Source organism: Athalia rosae, chromosome 2, assembly GCF_917208135.1.
Source record: "Athalia rosae chromosome 2, iyAthRosa1.1, whole genome shotgun sequence".
Classification (NCBI taxonomy): Eukaryota; Metazoa; Arthropoda; class Insecta; order Hymenoptera; family Athaliidae; genus Athalia; species Athalia rosae.
The window spans coordinates 30,057,331-30,071,626 of NC_064027.1; the positions used below are offsets into that span (position 1 = coordinate 30,057,331).

The 14,296-nt window shown below is 35.9% G+C and overlaps 3 protein-coding genes across 6 annotated transcripts; 2 read left to right on the forward strand and 1 right to left on the reverse strand.

Moving 5' to 3' along the window:
* Positions 1-754: 754 nt before the first annotated feature.
* LOC105688387 (putative gamma-glutamylcyclotransferase CG2811) lies at positions 755-2,284 on the forward strand. Of its 3 annotated transcripts, none has more exons than XM_012404655.3 (5): positions 755-1,150; positions 1,326-1,576; positions 1,645-1,794; positions 1,882-2,003; positions 2,165-2,284. In XM_012404655.3, the coding sequence occupies exons 2-5, from the start codon at positions 1,367-1,369 to the stop codon at positions 2,199-2,201; spliced, it is 519 nt and encodes a 172-aa protein (XP_012260078.1). In that variant the 5' UTR covers positions 755-1,150; positions 1,326-1,366; the 3' UTR covers positions 2,202-2,284. The 3 variants fall into 3 exon arrangements, with proteins under 3 accessions (XP_012260078.1, XP_012260077.1, XP_012260075.1); XM_012404652.3 differs by having other exon boundaries at positions 763-1,150; positions 1,882-2,075; positions 2,165-2,280; XM_012404654.3 differs by lacking the exon at positions 2,165-2,284 and having other exon boundaries at positions 755-1,124; positions 1,882-2,118.
* A 427-nt stretch (positions 2,285-2,711) lies between these two features.
* On the forward strand, positions 2,712-8,117 carry LOC105688429 (repressor of RNA polymerase III transcription MAF1 homolog). Of its 2 annotated transcripts, XM_012404756.3 has the most exons (6): positions 2,712-4,104; positions 4,341-4,490; positions 4,580-4,861; positions 4,934-5,053; positions 5,137-5,231; positions 6,287-8,117. In XM_012404756.3, the coding sequence occupies exons 1-5, from the start codon at positions 4,022-4,024 to the stop codon at positions 5,198-5,200; spliced, it is 699 nt and encodes a 232-aa protein (XP_012260179.1). In that variant the 5' UTR covers positions 2,712-4,021; the 3' UTR covers positions 5,201-5,231; positions 6,287-8,117. The 2 variants fall into 2 exon arrangements, with proteins under 2 accessions (XP_012260179.1, XP_012260178.1); XM_012404755.3 differs by having other exon boundaries at positions 5,137-8,117.
* Positions 8,109-12,183, reverse strand: LOC105688428 (ubiquitin carboxyl-terminal hydrolase CYLD). The gene is made up of 10 exons (XM_012404752.3): positions 11,988-12,183; positions 11,033-11,557; positions 10,747-10,927; positions 9,922-10,079; positions 9,516-9,850; positions 9,258-9,430; positions 8,892-9,188; positions 8,702-8,817; positions 8,399-8,615; positions 8,109-8,339 (listed from the first exon to the last, which is right to left on the reverse strand). The coding sequence occupies exons 2-10, from the start codon at positions 11,513-11,515 to the stop codon at positions 8,149-8,151; spliced, it is 2,151 nt and encodes a 716-aa protein (XP_012260175.2). The 5' UTR covers positions 11,516-11,557; positions 11,988-12,183; the 3' UTR covers positions 8,109-8,148.
* Between the last annotated feature and the right edge of the window lie 2,113 nt (positions 12,184-14,296).

Here is a 14,296-nt window from a genome sequence, read left to right on the forward strand (position 1 = left end):
ATTCTTGTTTCCAAGATCAAAATACAAAGAATCATTGCCTTGTCATCATTCTTCATTCTTTCCCCCATTAGTCCTGAATTTTTTTCATTTTGAAATTGATTTTTGGCAAATCACTAGATCCCCCTATCCCCTACTAGCACCCGATAATATGGGGGGGAAGAACAGCAACTTCAGGATTATTTGAAGACGTTCCCTGAGTTTTTTCCAAGCTTTTCTGAAGTTTTTTCGATTTATTAATTAATTTGTTTATTAGCTCACCTTCTCAAAGCACTGCATGCGCCTAGCAATATGCAATCAAATTAAAAGCATCTCAGATTTATTCCCATTTTTTCTCTGATTATTACCCATTTTTCCCCGATTTATTTTCGATTTTTCAATTAATTATTCAATTACTCCATCTTCCCCGCCGAAAAGTGACAAGTAGCGCCGAGTAGCGTAAAATCGGCTGGCGGAACTTGCGTGAACTAAAATTCCAAGTTTCTTGCCCCTTGACTCTCCGAGACCCGCCTTACAGCGAGTAGGCCAAAGCGCCTGATGATATACGCACCCGCATTACACGAAAATAAATCTCCGCTGTAATGCGGGTCTCGGCGAGTCAAGGGGCAAGAAACTTGGAATTTTAGTTCACGCAAGTTCCGCCAGCCGATGTTACGCTACTCGGCGCTACTTGTCACTTTTCGGCGGGGAAGATGGAGTAATTGAATAATTAATTGAAAAAACGAAAATAAATCGGGGAAAAATGGGTAATAATCAGAGAAAAAATGGGAATAAATCTGACATGGTGAAGTTGGGTTGCCTTTTTTGGCACTCAGATGGTCTTTTTCGTTCGCCTTGACGTGTGTGGCTCCAAGCGCAAATGACGTTTGCAGGTAACCCCCCAGATTAGGGAAAATTGAGAGAATCCATTAATAATCTCTACCTCTTCGAATCATTTCTCGATCTGTCAGAACCACTTTCGTACATACGTACATACGTATGTACATCACAAATTCCGTCCACATACGTGCAGCCACTGATCTCTGTCTGAATTCATTGTCTCTATTCATAACCATTCGCAGCTGTCAAACAGCAGAAGACTTTTGAATATTGTTTGGGGACATTCATACTGTTACTGCTCATCAAAGGTATTTCTACAAAATATTAAACCAAGGTAGGTTCAATCCATGTTTAACACGCATTCGAGCTTCTCGTTGAATACTGTATTTATTACGTGTCTAAATACATCAGTAGGAAAAACAAAGAAAATTAATACTATATAACCTGCCTGATAATGCGTTGCAATGTTATCTTTCTTCACCTAATATCTCAATATCTCTGTGTTGCAGGTTTCGAAAGTTGGCGTGATGTGAATTAGCAAAAAAACAAGATGTACGAAAACTTGTTCAAGAGTCCTTTGAATCGAATTTTCGTGTATGGTACTTTGAAAAGAGGAGAACCAAATCACAAGTTCATTGAGAACAATAATAAGGGTTATGCCAAGTTTGTCGGGATTGGGCAAACAGTCACAAAATACCCCTTGGTTATTGCTACCAAATACAACATTCCTTTTTTACTGAAACAGCCAAACGTTGGCCATGTAAGTTGAGTAATTTTCATGTATTGAGAACTGAAATTATTTTGAAGATGCTCAATCTTTGCATTCAGCACATCACAGGAGAAGTTTACGACGTGGATTCAAAGACGATGAAGTATTTGGACGAGCTTGAAGAACATCCAGATTTTTATGTTCGTACCGAAGATGAAGTTCGTCTGATTACAGATTCAGAGTATAAGAACGAAGCAAAGTTTGATGAGGTAGCTGCGTATTTTGTTATCTGGCATGTGGTTTTTTTATTGTTACTCTTTTACCCACTTCTCATGTCACTTCAATATCAACTTCAGGTTGGTGAGCTGATCAAAGCTTGGATATATTTTCTTCCCAAGTTCAAACATTCGTTACTGAGCGGGCCTCTGTACTCCTCGTACAGCAGTGACGGACAACATGGTTTGAAATATATGGAAAGGTATTTACGAGACTTATCTTATGACCATCGTACAGAAGTTCAATAGGTGCCTGATATTAATTATTTGCAAAGGTGACTAGTTCTCCCCATGGTTTTCTACATTTGTCGCAAATAGCCAATATTAAAATATTAATCAGCAATATGATGTTAAATTTTTGCAGTGAGAATAACACCGCTCGGTTAGAGGACGTGCTTTGAAATATCTACAATGAGAATATTATTAACGACTGTTGTATTTTAGGGAAGAAATAAATTCTCTCAAAAAACGCTGATGAATTTTACATTTCTTCACCTGATGTTTGACGAAGCAAGTGGGACGAATATTGTTGAAAGTGTCATACGCAGGATTGTCCCGCAACAGTTATTGACAGAAGATGTATTAATTACACACGGGACGATATAATTTATAATAATCCAATTTCTAATGCCACACGCCAGGTTGTTTACATGAGATGGAAAATCCATCCAGCAATATGATAAAATCTTCCAAATTTGACAGGACACTATTCGTTACATCGACCAACACGATGATCTCCATCCCACTCGCGTTGTCATACTTTTATTTATTTCGAAGTCATTCTAAAAGGCTAGATGTCGGTGTGGTCGATTTTCACAGTGCACATGGCCGTGTGTGCGCATTGCGCATGTATACGACCGTAACTGACAAGAGAAACAAAGAGAGAGATGACGCTTCAACCTCCATCTTTGTTACTCGCACTGCAGAGACGGTTATGGAATAAAAAAATATCGTCGTCGTAGTCGTCGTTGAATGTTCAGCAAGCTAAACAAGTTGCGTCAAAGTCAAGAATCAGTTGAGTATTAGTTATAAACGTGACAACTGACAAGTAATCCCAGGCGATCAGTGCATAGATCCCAGGGATCAATTCTTTACGTCGTATTCCTGTGTTTATTTGTGAAACTTCAAACTCTCCAATTACGTGCGTGAAAATAAAAAAACAATGTTTGTGATCATGGATTATTGTTTCCTATAGTACACTGTGAATTTGGTGATAGTAGAGATCATAGAAGATCTTCAGCAAAGTAGAAAAATCAAATACTAAGAGAGAAAAAAGGAAAAAAGGAAGGAACACGATAGTTTTCTTACCGTGCCAAATAATTCATTACCCAATTATTAGGGCTTGCAAAAAATTGAGGATAAATATATTCTGACATTCATACATACCTAGATATACCTATATACGTATATACATATACATATGTATAAAGGTCTTGGCATTACCGTGTGGTATAAATTTAACGCTTTCAGAAGCCTGCAGTTCAGATAACCTTGTTACTTCAAAACTATACTTAACGCACCTACGATATACACCATTAAGCGTCATTGCATATAGGTATAAAATACAGGGAGCGTCATTGATTCTTCAGAGTTACACTAAAAAAAGCCCAAATTTTCAACGGGCTGTCAAGAGACGAGAGTCGAAAGAAAATAACATAAACAAAACCTTGAACGGCGTCGTCAAAAACTTATCTAACATTATTTCCAATCATATTGTAATGTACCGAACGCACAATAATACAGAGAATAATATCATTGCATCAAAAATTAATTTCGTTCACTCGAAGAGGAAAGGAATCTTCATACACCCGAAAAAAATGTTCAAAAACACCTCGTCGACGATACAGATTCACCACCTCCAAAGTCCTATAAGTCTCTTAAATCAACAAAATTTTTAAGTATCTATTCTTACTTCATTCTTTGATCACATATAGTATTATTGATTACGCATTTTTCTTCAATGAACATACAATAACATAATAACAAAAAAAAAAAATTAAAAAATTAAAAAAAAATTAAAAAAAAAATACGGAAACAAAAAAAGCGCAAAACAAATAAACATAAAAAAAATACAGGTAGTAGGACACCTCGAGATTGTGGTAAATAATCAACAGGATGAAAGACGCACGTTGATTATAAATACACAACATAATATTTGGTCCATTTAAATTTTTTGAAATTAAATAATATCATTCTGACCAAAGCTGAGATCTAAGGCAGGATGAAGTTATTGGAAAGCACCAGATTTGAGGCCATAAACAGTGCCTTGTCAATCAAGACCGGAGACAGTAAAATCCTGGGACGGTAAGTATAGTTTTTATTTGAAAACTCTTATGAATTGTTGAACGCAGTTAAACGCATTTTGTGTTATCAATATGACATTGTTGGTCGAGCTGTTCATATCTTTGAGAATGCAAGCTCTGAGTATGACTGTGTATTAAGATAAAAGTCTGATGTCATTTGTTATCTGTGTGGTATACATGTATGAACTTCATTATGAGTTATTGAAGCCAAAACTTATTGTATTTTGAATTTTCCAGAATTGAAAGCTACTCGTGTAAAATGGCAGGTAACGATAAACAGCTTTACAAAAGATTCAATGCCGAACAGGGAGTCACTCCTCATGATCTTCAGGCTCTTTCACCACCTCAAACATCCCTGGGAGCGTCACCTGCTCAAAGCTATTTTAGGTAATTCTATAGACTTTATTTGCGGAATCTATGTCCATTCAAAACGCACTAGTTCTTTCAATGTTTTGATTCTTGTTTCATGTTGACAGTCGAAGTATCTCCGGTGATGAAGATGGGCCATTATGTGACACCATAAGCAGAAAAACTTTGTTTTATCTGATCGCAACTCTGAACGCAGCGTTTCATCCAGATTACGATTTTTCCGATGCTAAAAGTCATGAATTTAGCAAAGAGCCAAGCCTTCAATGGGTTATGAATGCAGTTGATAGTAATCTCAGCGCCACAGCAGGAGATTATTATCGAACCCTTCGTTCTGCACTTTGGACCGCTGTTGAGGATGAAATATCCATGGCCGAATGTGACATTTATAGGTATCTAGAATTACTGTTACTTCAAATAAGCTTATTAAAGGAATGACGATTAAATTTCTTGCATCCTTACAGCTACAATCCAGATCTGGCTTCAGACCCGTTTGGCGAAGACGGATGTCTTTGGTCGTTCAATTATTTTTTTTACAATAAGAGACTGAAGCGAATTGTATTTTTCACCTGCAGAGCAATAAAGTAAGTTACAATTTCAGCAAAATTCAACTTATAGCCGAAAATTCAAAATGCCTTACACTCCTGTCTTTTATTTTATTTTTCAGCCCAATTTACACTTTAGATTCTGGTGTCGGCAGTGATTTTGCAATGGATGAAGACGACGATTGAATGCAGATCAACGCCAACACCAACAGTCGCAGTAAATATTATCTTACATTGAAATTTAGGTCACAGTACTCATCACAATTCAACTGTGGATTGTTGCCTTTTTTCTATTTCGACTACTATTGATGTTTCTATTCAAATTAACGTGTACCAGAGTGTGCAAAACATACTCAGATGCAGGTGCAGATGTGTGTAAGTGTTTAGTACACTTTTTTTTCTTTTCTAAGCGTTGTTTCGTATAATCTAGATATGTTGAAAAGATGAATAATAGCAACAGAATATGTAGATAGCTAACGATAAGAACAATAAGTCACGATAGGAAAAAGGAGGCAAAAACTAATCAACATAATTATATGACTAGGTTATTGAAAAACCTTTCGATAAATGTTATTTTAGATTACGTGTTGTCATGCTGACTTGGGAGTGTGCTTTGTGACATTTTGCATTGTTATTCCTGATCATATGACGAATTTTCTCCGTTCATTTGTTTTCCAGCCAAAGATTTTTCATTTATCAAAACAAAAAGTATACAGTTGCAATCAATTCTGCAATTCTTTGTTCAACGTTTCTCAAAACTCAATTTCCGTGTGTTCTGTGCGAAAAATGCAAATATTCGAGTAATATGTATTCCTAGTATACTATACACATTTACGTACAACGTACGTATTGTGAGAGATAAAATCTCGAATTTGTTTGTGTCTAAGAACGAAGTCTTAAATATTTCAGCTGTATTCTGTGCTATGAAGTAAGGTAAAGAGGTCATCTCATACTTTGTGGTTTTGTTAAAATATTAAAATATTATCAACCATTTCTCTTTAATCTGTGACAGGGCGTGTGCATTACTCTCACGTATTCGTCTACACACGCACCTATGCAATCGTGATGAGAGAAAATGTAATTCCTGAAATTTCTCATGGCGCATTAGGTTTAAACGCTCAATAATTATCTCAATGACTAATATGAGCTATTACTTACCTCTTTTACTATACAAGCAGGTGAAATATTTTGCTGCGCTTGAGAAAAAAAAAAGAATAATGTTTATCGTTTTCCAAAAGAATAATAATATTTTATTATTTCTTTTTGTTTCAGCAACATACTTTCATACTATGACACATTTAACTTCGTTATTAGCGGTATCTCAGGTGTTATTGGTACAGAATCGGTGAAAAAAAGAGAACAAATGAAAGAGAAAAACGATCATTTATAACTTCACCACTCTCACATTGGTGCTGCTAGCATCACATCGTTATTACCAAAAAATTTCAGTCTTCTTAACAACGGGGTAATTTCTCTAATCAGAATGTGCCTTTTCAAAGAAAAGTGGTAATTGCATATTCGAATCCATCGTTAATTTTCAGAAACGCATATGCTCATTTTTAAGATTCTCAACAGTTATATCAAACCTGACGTACATACATAAGTAGATATAGGTACTTTTATTTTATCGATTGTCAGGTGTAGACTTACCGTTATTAGGTAGCAGCTACTACATTTTATGACGCAAAGTAACGAATGAAATTTATTTAAGGTTTATCTAAATAATTACCAATGGTATAATCATCAAGAATCTTATACCACTTCACGGAGTGTGATTCAAGTAATCTAAAGAACCTCATTGGTATTACGATTCATAATGATGATGGTCGTGATAATTATATTGAACAAAGAAACTCTCTATTCTTTTCAAACCTTTGACCTACATATTACGAGACATGATTGTAGAAATGCTAAGTTCGTATTCAAGTTTTTTATTTATTCATAGTGCACTTACATACATAAGTATAACATTATATATTATGTAATTTTTTTTAATTCATGTGGAGGTGTTAATATCAAACATCAATTCATTATGATCGTAATTGAGGTCAGTAATTGGAATTTTTCTTCTCAATCCGTACGTAAAAACTGTCTTCTTTATTCGAGGTGGATTTTACATGCAACCTATGAAATCATAATAGGTATGTGAAGAATACAAGATAGCGCTTAAATTGCCGCATATAATCCATATCTAGGTATTTTTGGACTTTTTTGACAATCAACAATAAAGTTATGGGAGTAACATTCATATTATTAGAGTATCAAACAATAAAAATATCAGTCAACTAAAGACTCTAACAATTGTTCTTACGGTAATAAAAAAAAAAAAAAATAATAATGCAACAGAACATAGAAAAGAATTATATCTACTCTAGAAGAAATAATAAACTGTGCTGTGTTTACAAAACATCGAGAGCAGCATAAAATTTGGTGATGAATCGAAACACAAAAATACAACTGCAAAGTTGAAGATAACTATCGATATCATTTCATTGGTTGAGTCACAAATTTGGTAAATGTGTGCATGTGGATTTAAATATTCTGCATACATTTACTAAAATATTGACCGATAGATAGTCAAAAAAGAAGTTTTATGCTCAGAGCAATCTCGAGTCTGTTATTTAGCTCAATTGCTACGTATACTTTCAGTTCTCAAATAAATGGCGTGTACTACCTAGTTTAAGTTTAAGCTACAAATTATTATGTAGTATATTTCTTCTCAAGAGGCATAGTTTTGGATACAGAACTATCCACACATGAATATGAATAATACGCATGTACGATTATTACAATTCTCGTTCATAAAATAAGTAATTACACCTTTTTTTTCCATTCCATTTTGTTTGCGTGTGTTACATTGATATAAAGTAGACATATCATATAGCTAATAGAATGTAAAAAAACGAAAGGAAAACACAACTTGAATATTGCGCTTTATGCATACGAACAGCTTCGTTTGAGCACTTAGAATTTCAAATAAAAAGTATTACCTAGTTTTTCCTCTCGATTGAATTTTTATCTGTTAAAAAAATAAAATCATATGATAAGAATGGTATTGTGAAGTATTGTGAATATTAATAATTACACATAATGATTTATTTTATTTAGTTAATGTTATTCTTTTTATTCATCGATTATCGGTACATCATCACATCAGGTGATTGATACATGCACATGTAAGCGTCGCACAACAGCCGCTTTGCGTGTTCAGGTAATTGTTTATCGTCAGTCAATTCTGTCAGATATGTAGCCCCGTCTTCACTCAACCAGTATGGAAAATCTGGGCAGGGAACCATTTCCGGAATATTGTAACCATTTTGTTCACCTGAAACACGAGTAATTATTGATTTTATACCCAATATAGAGGTGCAGCACAATCTTTACCTTTTCGATCTGCCATTGAGTCGAAAAAACACCATGGGGCATCTGAACCTGAACCACATTTTACAAATGAAACGTAATGTGAGGTTTCAATGCATACAACGGCTGACAGTTCTAAGTACAGTCGTGGAACGGGACAGTGTTCTTGGAGAATCGCAAACTCCATCGGGACTGTTAGTTTTTTTGGCTTGTGGCTCGTTCTCTTCTCGTGACTATGTACCTGAAATTGTTATTCAATATTATCCAATTAGAAAATGAGAAAAAATAAAAATTATAGGCATTTGATAGGTATGTAACGGGACTTGCCTTCTCTAGACATTTGACACAAAAGGCAATACTCTCAAGACCGACACCGCATTGACCGTAGCATTCTTTGCATTCAAATTCTGCTAACTTTCCACATACCGTACATTGCCTGGGGGCTGAAATAACACAAGTTTGGCTGGTTAACGTGGAGCCAGATACAAAAGATTTCAAATCATAAAAAATACTCAACAGTCATCGATGATATCTGTTACATCAAGCAGCTGTGACGGTTGAATTTTTTGATACATCTTGAATGACTTTCCAAAGCGGGGCATTTGGATTATTAAGCAAGAAGGAACTTCTTTTAGTCTGATATCGCTGGCTAGAAAACTTTGTTCAAGAAGTTGTTGAACCGTTGGTAGATTCAGGTGATCGTCCTTTTCTACAAATAATTGATAATGATAGGCGTCTTGACCAGAACTAAGTTTTAGAAAGGGTTCTGCTTTCAAAATCTGTGCTACCAAGGAAGTAAGAAATTCTTCAGGATCTGAAACAATCAAGGAATAACATTGAGAATGTTTCTCAACTTTCCTCTGTTTCACAGAAAGGGTTTAACCTTTTTCTTCGCTGGTCAGACCGGAAATGGAGGACAAATTGTCTAACAGAGTTCTCAGTTTCATTACACGATTAGCTCTGACGAATAAATTTTTTCTCAGAGGGTTCACGATCTCCTCACGAAGAACTCTTTGTACTTCATCGTACTGCGGACAGTCCTTGGCATTAGGAGGTCTGAAAATTTTGTCCTCTTTTACCTAATGCTGTTCAATCTCGGGATATTATAAACATTAATCAATACGATCTAGATAATATTTACCTGAACAAAAGATTGTCAAAGACATGTGTAAATGTGAACATACTGAACAAAGTAGCATCGAGGTAACACGAGTTATGATGGCCTTGAATACCTCTGTATTTTCCACAAATACTTTCTAAATCACCTTTTACGGATATTGGTCTGACCATTCCTGCTATAACGGAGCTTCCAGCATTAACAAATTGGTCAATTTCACTTATTTTTTCATCGTCATCATGCATTCTATCATAATAGTGGCATTGTTTCATGTCCACGAACAAAGCTCTATGTGGTTTACAGTGAAAGTATCTGATGTCGTTACAAGTACCATCACTTCCGAGTGGGTGTTCATCTTCCTGTAAAGACGAATCAAAAAATAATATCCTTTCTTTATTAAATCCTATTTTAGTATCGTTAAGACATTTACTAATTCAACTCCAGCGATAAGTTTCTCAGGTGGAACACCCGGTAGAGCTCCAACCCATCTAATAAATCCAGGATATTTCTGTGATCCCAATTGTACCTCTACAGATGCGCCTACACGATGTTTGTCCATCAGATTATCATTATTGGGTAGAACGTTATCTAAAATAATGTCGTTTAATTCATGCTAGTAGATATAGATAAATATGGACAACCAATAAGATGGAAGTAGCCAACAGGGAGGAACGTAATAGGAGAAAAGTGTTTGTTACGTTTTTATGAAATGCACAACATAGTAAAACCGCTTACCATATTTTGGATCAATTCCTTTAGCTCGGGATTCTAAATCGTTATACGTGTCAGTGTCTAAATCACTGCTCCATTTATGTTCTAACACAAAAAGAGGAATATTTTGCAACATGATGGACATGATACTGTGCTAAGTTTTATTTAGCTAAGTAAGGTTTTTCCTCATGTACTCTAACAGCTGGCTAGGGAAGCCAGAAACCCTCGTGTCTATTTTTAAACATAGTAGTTATTATTAATTTCCGTTAGATACCCACTGATCATTCTCGCAAAATTAAAATTTTTGTAACAATTAGAATACATTCGATTCTTTTGATTTTCAGCAAGTGATTATTCATCTGTGTGACTATAGCTATTTTTATAAAGCTATAAATGTTGTCAGACTATTCAGGGATGTAAAAGCAGGAAGAGACTGTGGCAGCTACCGAACCAAATTAAACGCCAATTAGAATCTGTTTAGAGAGATATGGATCCTAGGCAGAATAGTATAGCAAAAAAATCAACATTCTTCAAGTTTACTTACAAGTACTAGTAACATTCTCTTCAGAATTTGTGTATTCTTTTTCACTCGGTACTCCAAAGTCCAATAAATCCGTTTTACAAATTCTTATGTTATTCAAGTTTACAAAAATTCCATGTCCCTGCGATGTTCTAAAGTACTCTTCGATCGGTACGCCGTTCTGAGATACTTGGAGGTGATTGCCCTGTAAGTAATATGGGGGTTGAAAACCGAGTAGTTTTTGAAGTGGCCTTAATCTAATATGTTTTTCAGCTACCCAGCTTTCATAAATTTTGTTTCTAGGAATTACCAAAATCTCAAGACCGAAGTAAAACCCTGAACCAAGCTCTGGTACAGGTCCGATGTACTTAATGACTGCTTTAACTTCTGGAGATGAAGTTTTAGCGTCAGTTCGAACAAAAACCTCGCTATTTAGTCTGATGTCATTCAATTCTTTGCATAATTGTTTGTCCGTAGCAAGTTTAACTCTATCTAGTGGACCTGGAACCGCTGCTAGGTATTGCCACATTATAAATGAAACAGGTACAAGATCGTAACGGTGACAGAGCCACTGGGTATTCTTCCAAACTTCAGATCCTCCTGGATCTTTCACCCTCACGCGAAGTCCTCCATCTCTGAGGACCTCTAGTCCTTCTACCAACATCCCCATTCGCAATGTGCTTATGTTCACATCACAGCTTCCGGATATCCTATTTAGTACAGTATTTTTCTTGGCGACATAGTAAATTATATTGGACTTATCCACACTCTTGTCGTTTCCTCTTTTATCCATGTTATCGTTTATCGCAAATTACAAAGGAGACAGCGAACAAAGCTGCAATAAAATATGAAGTATCTGTCAACATCTTTGTTATTACACTCCGCAATGATTTATAATAACAGGCATCACATTCAAATCGAATTTAGTTCCTCTGAAAAATATGGAAGCAGGGATTTTTATGACACTCATTATTACTGTACATTTAAGTACGGAGGTAATACATGCATGTTGTTCGTTGGATACGATCTATAAATATCAGCACAATGACGTATGAACGTTGCAGAAAGAACAAGATGCAGGATTGACAGATGCAGCTGTTACTGCAGCAGCATCGAGGTGACAGCTGAGAATTATATTATACAAAGCGATATTCTTTATTTCAATTTTGAAATGAATATCTAAACGTTTGCAGGCAGAGAAGTTTAATGAAGCAAGTGAGTTGTAATTATATTTGACTGTCTTCGACATCGTTGTCAAAGGTTACCTCTTCAGATGCTAACGATAAATTAATCACCCGGCTATCGGACCGCATTTACAATTTGTTTATTTTTTGTGGAAGGTTTGTTAACAACGAAACGTCAATAGTCTCACAATCTCGTTTTGATTGACTCAATTTTTCATTCGTTATCAGTATCGTTTAGCTCATGGACAATATGAAATGTCAAAAATACTTGGAAAATTGCAAATTTGGAGATTTACAATTAGGAATATTCGTTTATCGGTAGAGGACAATATCAGAATAGCGATTCTTTAAATTTGTACAATATATCGTGGGCAGATGGCTTTCTTGTGTTTGTTGATAGCTCGCTCTTTCGGAATTGTTTATCATCAGCAAGAGAGCGCAGGATCATATGATCTTTCCCGCCGCGCAGAAAGACAAAAAGCAATCGAGAAGATTCGAGGCTCATTAGTCGCGTTGACCGTTAAGAATGGGGTTAATGGTTTACATCTTATAGGAACAAATAGAATTCCGCTTCAGTTCTTCATTGTTCAACTAAAACGCTGCATCACAAGTAGGTAATACAATTATACTATAAATAATCACATTTTTCATTTGCTTCCCAATCCCTGTCGTTTATTTGGAATTACTCGCCGGCCTTATTATTCAATGTGTTTAATTGCTTTATCATAATTTAGGTATTAAAAATGAACCTACCGGGTACCTATTCAGAAATCTATTCGCTATGTGCTTCGGACCTTCTAAATAAAGCATAGCTACATCTATAACAACCTATAGGTAAGTAGGTAACTCAACTATCGAATATCGTGTTTTCTCATCTCTTACCATAATATACGAATATGATGTGCGTTCTACAGATTCCTTTTACGAGGGATCTTTCCTCGATTTGCCAGTCAAGGTATACAGAATACATATATCTTTAGACTGCGTTTGGTTATACCTTCATCATTTTGTGTTGGAGCGGGTGTACGCATACCCTGATACCTATAAATGTTGCCGGTCGCGCTTTTCCACCGGATCATTCTGTGCTGGGTTCGAATCCCCAGAGAGTACTTTTAGGGTTCTGAAGGCAGAACTTCTGCGGCCACAGCCGCAGTTTAGCGACCCCTTTACAAAAAGGGAAGTGCCCAACGTTGTTTTACGCAATCCTCTTTTACCTACACTAACGATTTTGAATGCAGAACTTTTTTAAATTGCATTCTTTAATGTACTCACACTGACTTTATTCGATTTCAGCAAACCTTATCATTCTGCTTCGTACGTGTTATAATTGAAATTATTCTTCCATCTGTAAACCCTTTTTGTTTGGCGGTAGTCAGTCGTTCTGGAATTGTCTTTTTGTCATTTATTTTTATGGATCATTCGAGGAGATTTCGTGTTCTCGTAGATATAAATAGGCTATGCAACGAAGCTTTATGTATCTACTAGAAAACAAGAAGAAGGAGAAAAAGAGATATTATAGAAATAAGGCTTTCACGTTGATCCCACAACAGATCCTGGATCACTTATCTTAATAAAGGGTGAATCCCTAGAAGAGATACCTTTTAGTTTATGTTCAGGATCGCACCTTGTTTCGTTTTATAGCGTCCCTCTCCTTCCTCTCTGTAGCTATATTTTTTACGGCAACGAAGCGCCGAATTCCCGTCACATTTTCCAACTCGGAGGAATAAAAAATATATAAGAATGTAAAAGTCAGAGCTCTCGAGCCCTTTTTCTCTTTATGTATGTCCAACATACTTTTTGTTCGTTTGCCTACCCCTGCGTCCTCTTCACCTTCATTGTATCATTATACAGGTAGCTTCCAACTATTCGCTAATTTATTTCACGCAGCACAGGCACAGGGTTCAATTCACGCATACCGATAATGTATGCAGTGTGCGGCTGTTTCATTTCGTTCGACGTTATTGCTCGTTTTTTGATTTTTTAACTTTTGTCTGGGTCTATTCCAACGTGAGATGAAATATGCTAATTATGGTGTGAATTGAAGGTTGATTTTTTCCATTCTGAATTCTCCCCAAATTTTTACAAAAGCTTCGGTCTAGCTGGATTAGATGACATGTTAATTAGGGATGATTGCTGCGAGAATCTTTCGGAGATTCATGAGATGTGCGAGCTTTTGGCTCATGTGCAAAAGCAGTGGCTGCAAACGTGTGAGAAATATTTATCTCGCGACTGGTTTCAGACGTAGCCTATTGACAAATTCAATCGACGGATTCGTGTTACTGAGATTAAAATACATGAGAATACATCGAAACACTGGGAAGAAATCTGTCTTTCTGTCGTCGTACGACGAGTAAGCGACACATATCGTCGACTCGCATCATATAACTTAT

Bases quoted from the DNA above. Each gene is read 5' to 3' on its own strand.
- LOC105688428 (XM_012404752.3), bottom strand. From the start codon at position 11,515: ATGGATAAAAGAGGAAACGACAAGAGTGTGGATAAGTCCAATATAATT. The intron at 10,928-11,032 runs GTAATTCCTAGA...TATTACTTACAG, and splicing joins ACTTCGGTCTTGAGATTTTG to GGCAATCACCTCCAAGTATC. The intron at 9,431-9,515 runs GTAAATATTATC...CAAAATTTTCAG, and splicing joins TTTGACAATCTTTTGTTCAG to ACCTCCTAATGCCAAGGACT.
- LOC105688387 (XM_012404654.3), top strand. From the start codon at position 1,367: ATGTACGAAAACTTGTTCAAGAGTCCTTTGAATCGAATTTTCGTGTAT. The intron at 1,577-1,644 runs GTAAGTTGAGTA...CTTTGCATTCAG, and splicing joins AACAGCCAAACGTTGGCCAT to CACATCACAGGAGAAGTTTA. The intron at 1,795-1,881 runs GTAGCTGCGTAT...TATCAACTTCAG, and splicing joins ACGAAGCAAAGTTTGATGAG to GTTGGTGAGCTGATCAAAGC.
- LOC105688429 (XM_012404755.3), top strand. From the start codon at position 4,022: ATGAAGTTATTGGAAAGCACCAGATTTGAGGCCATAAACAGTGCCTTG. The intron at 4,105-4,340 runs GTAAGTATAGTT...TGAATTTTCCAG, and splicing joins GACAGTAAAATCCTGGGACG to AATTGAAAGCTACTCGTGTA. The intron at 4,862-4,933 runs GTATCTAGAATT...GCATCCTTACAG, and splicing joins GCCGAATGTGACATTTATAG to CTACAATCCAGATCTGGCTT.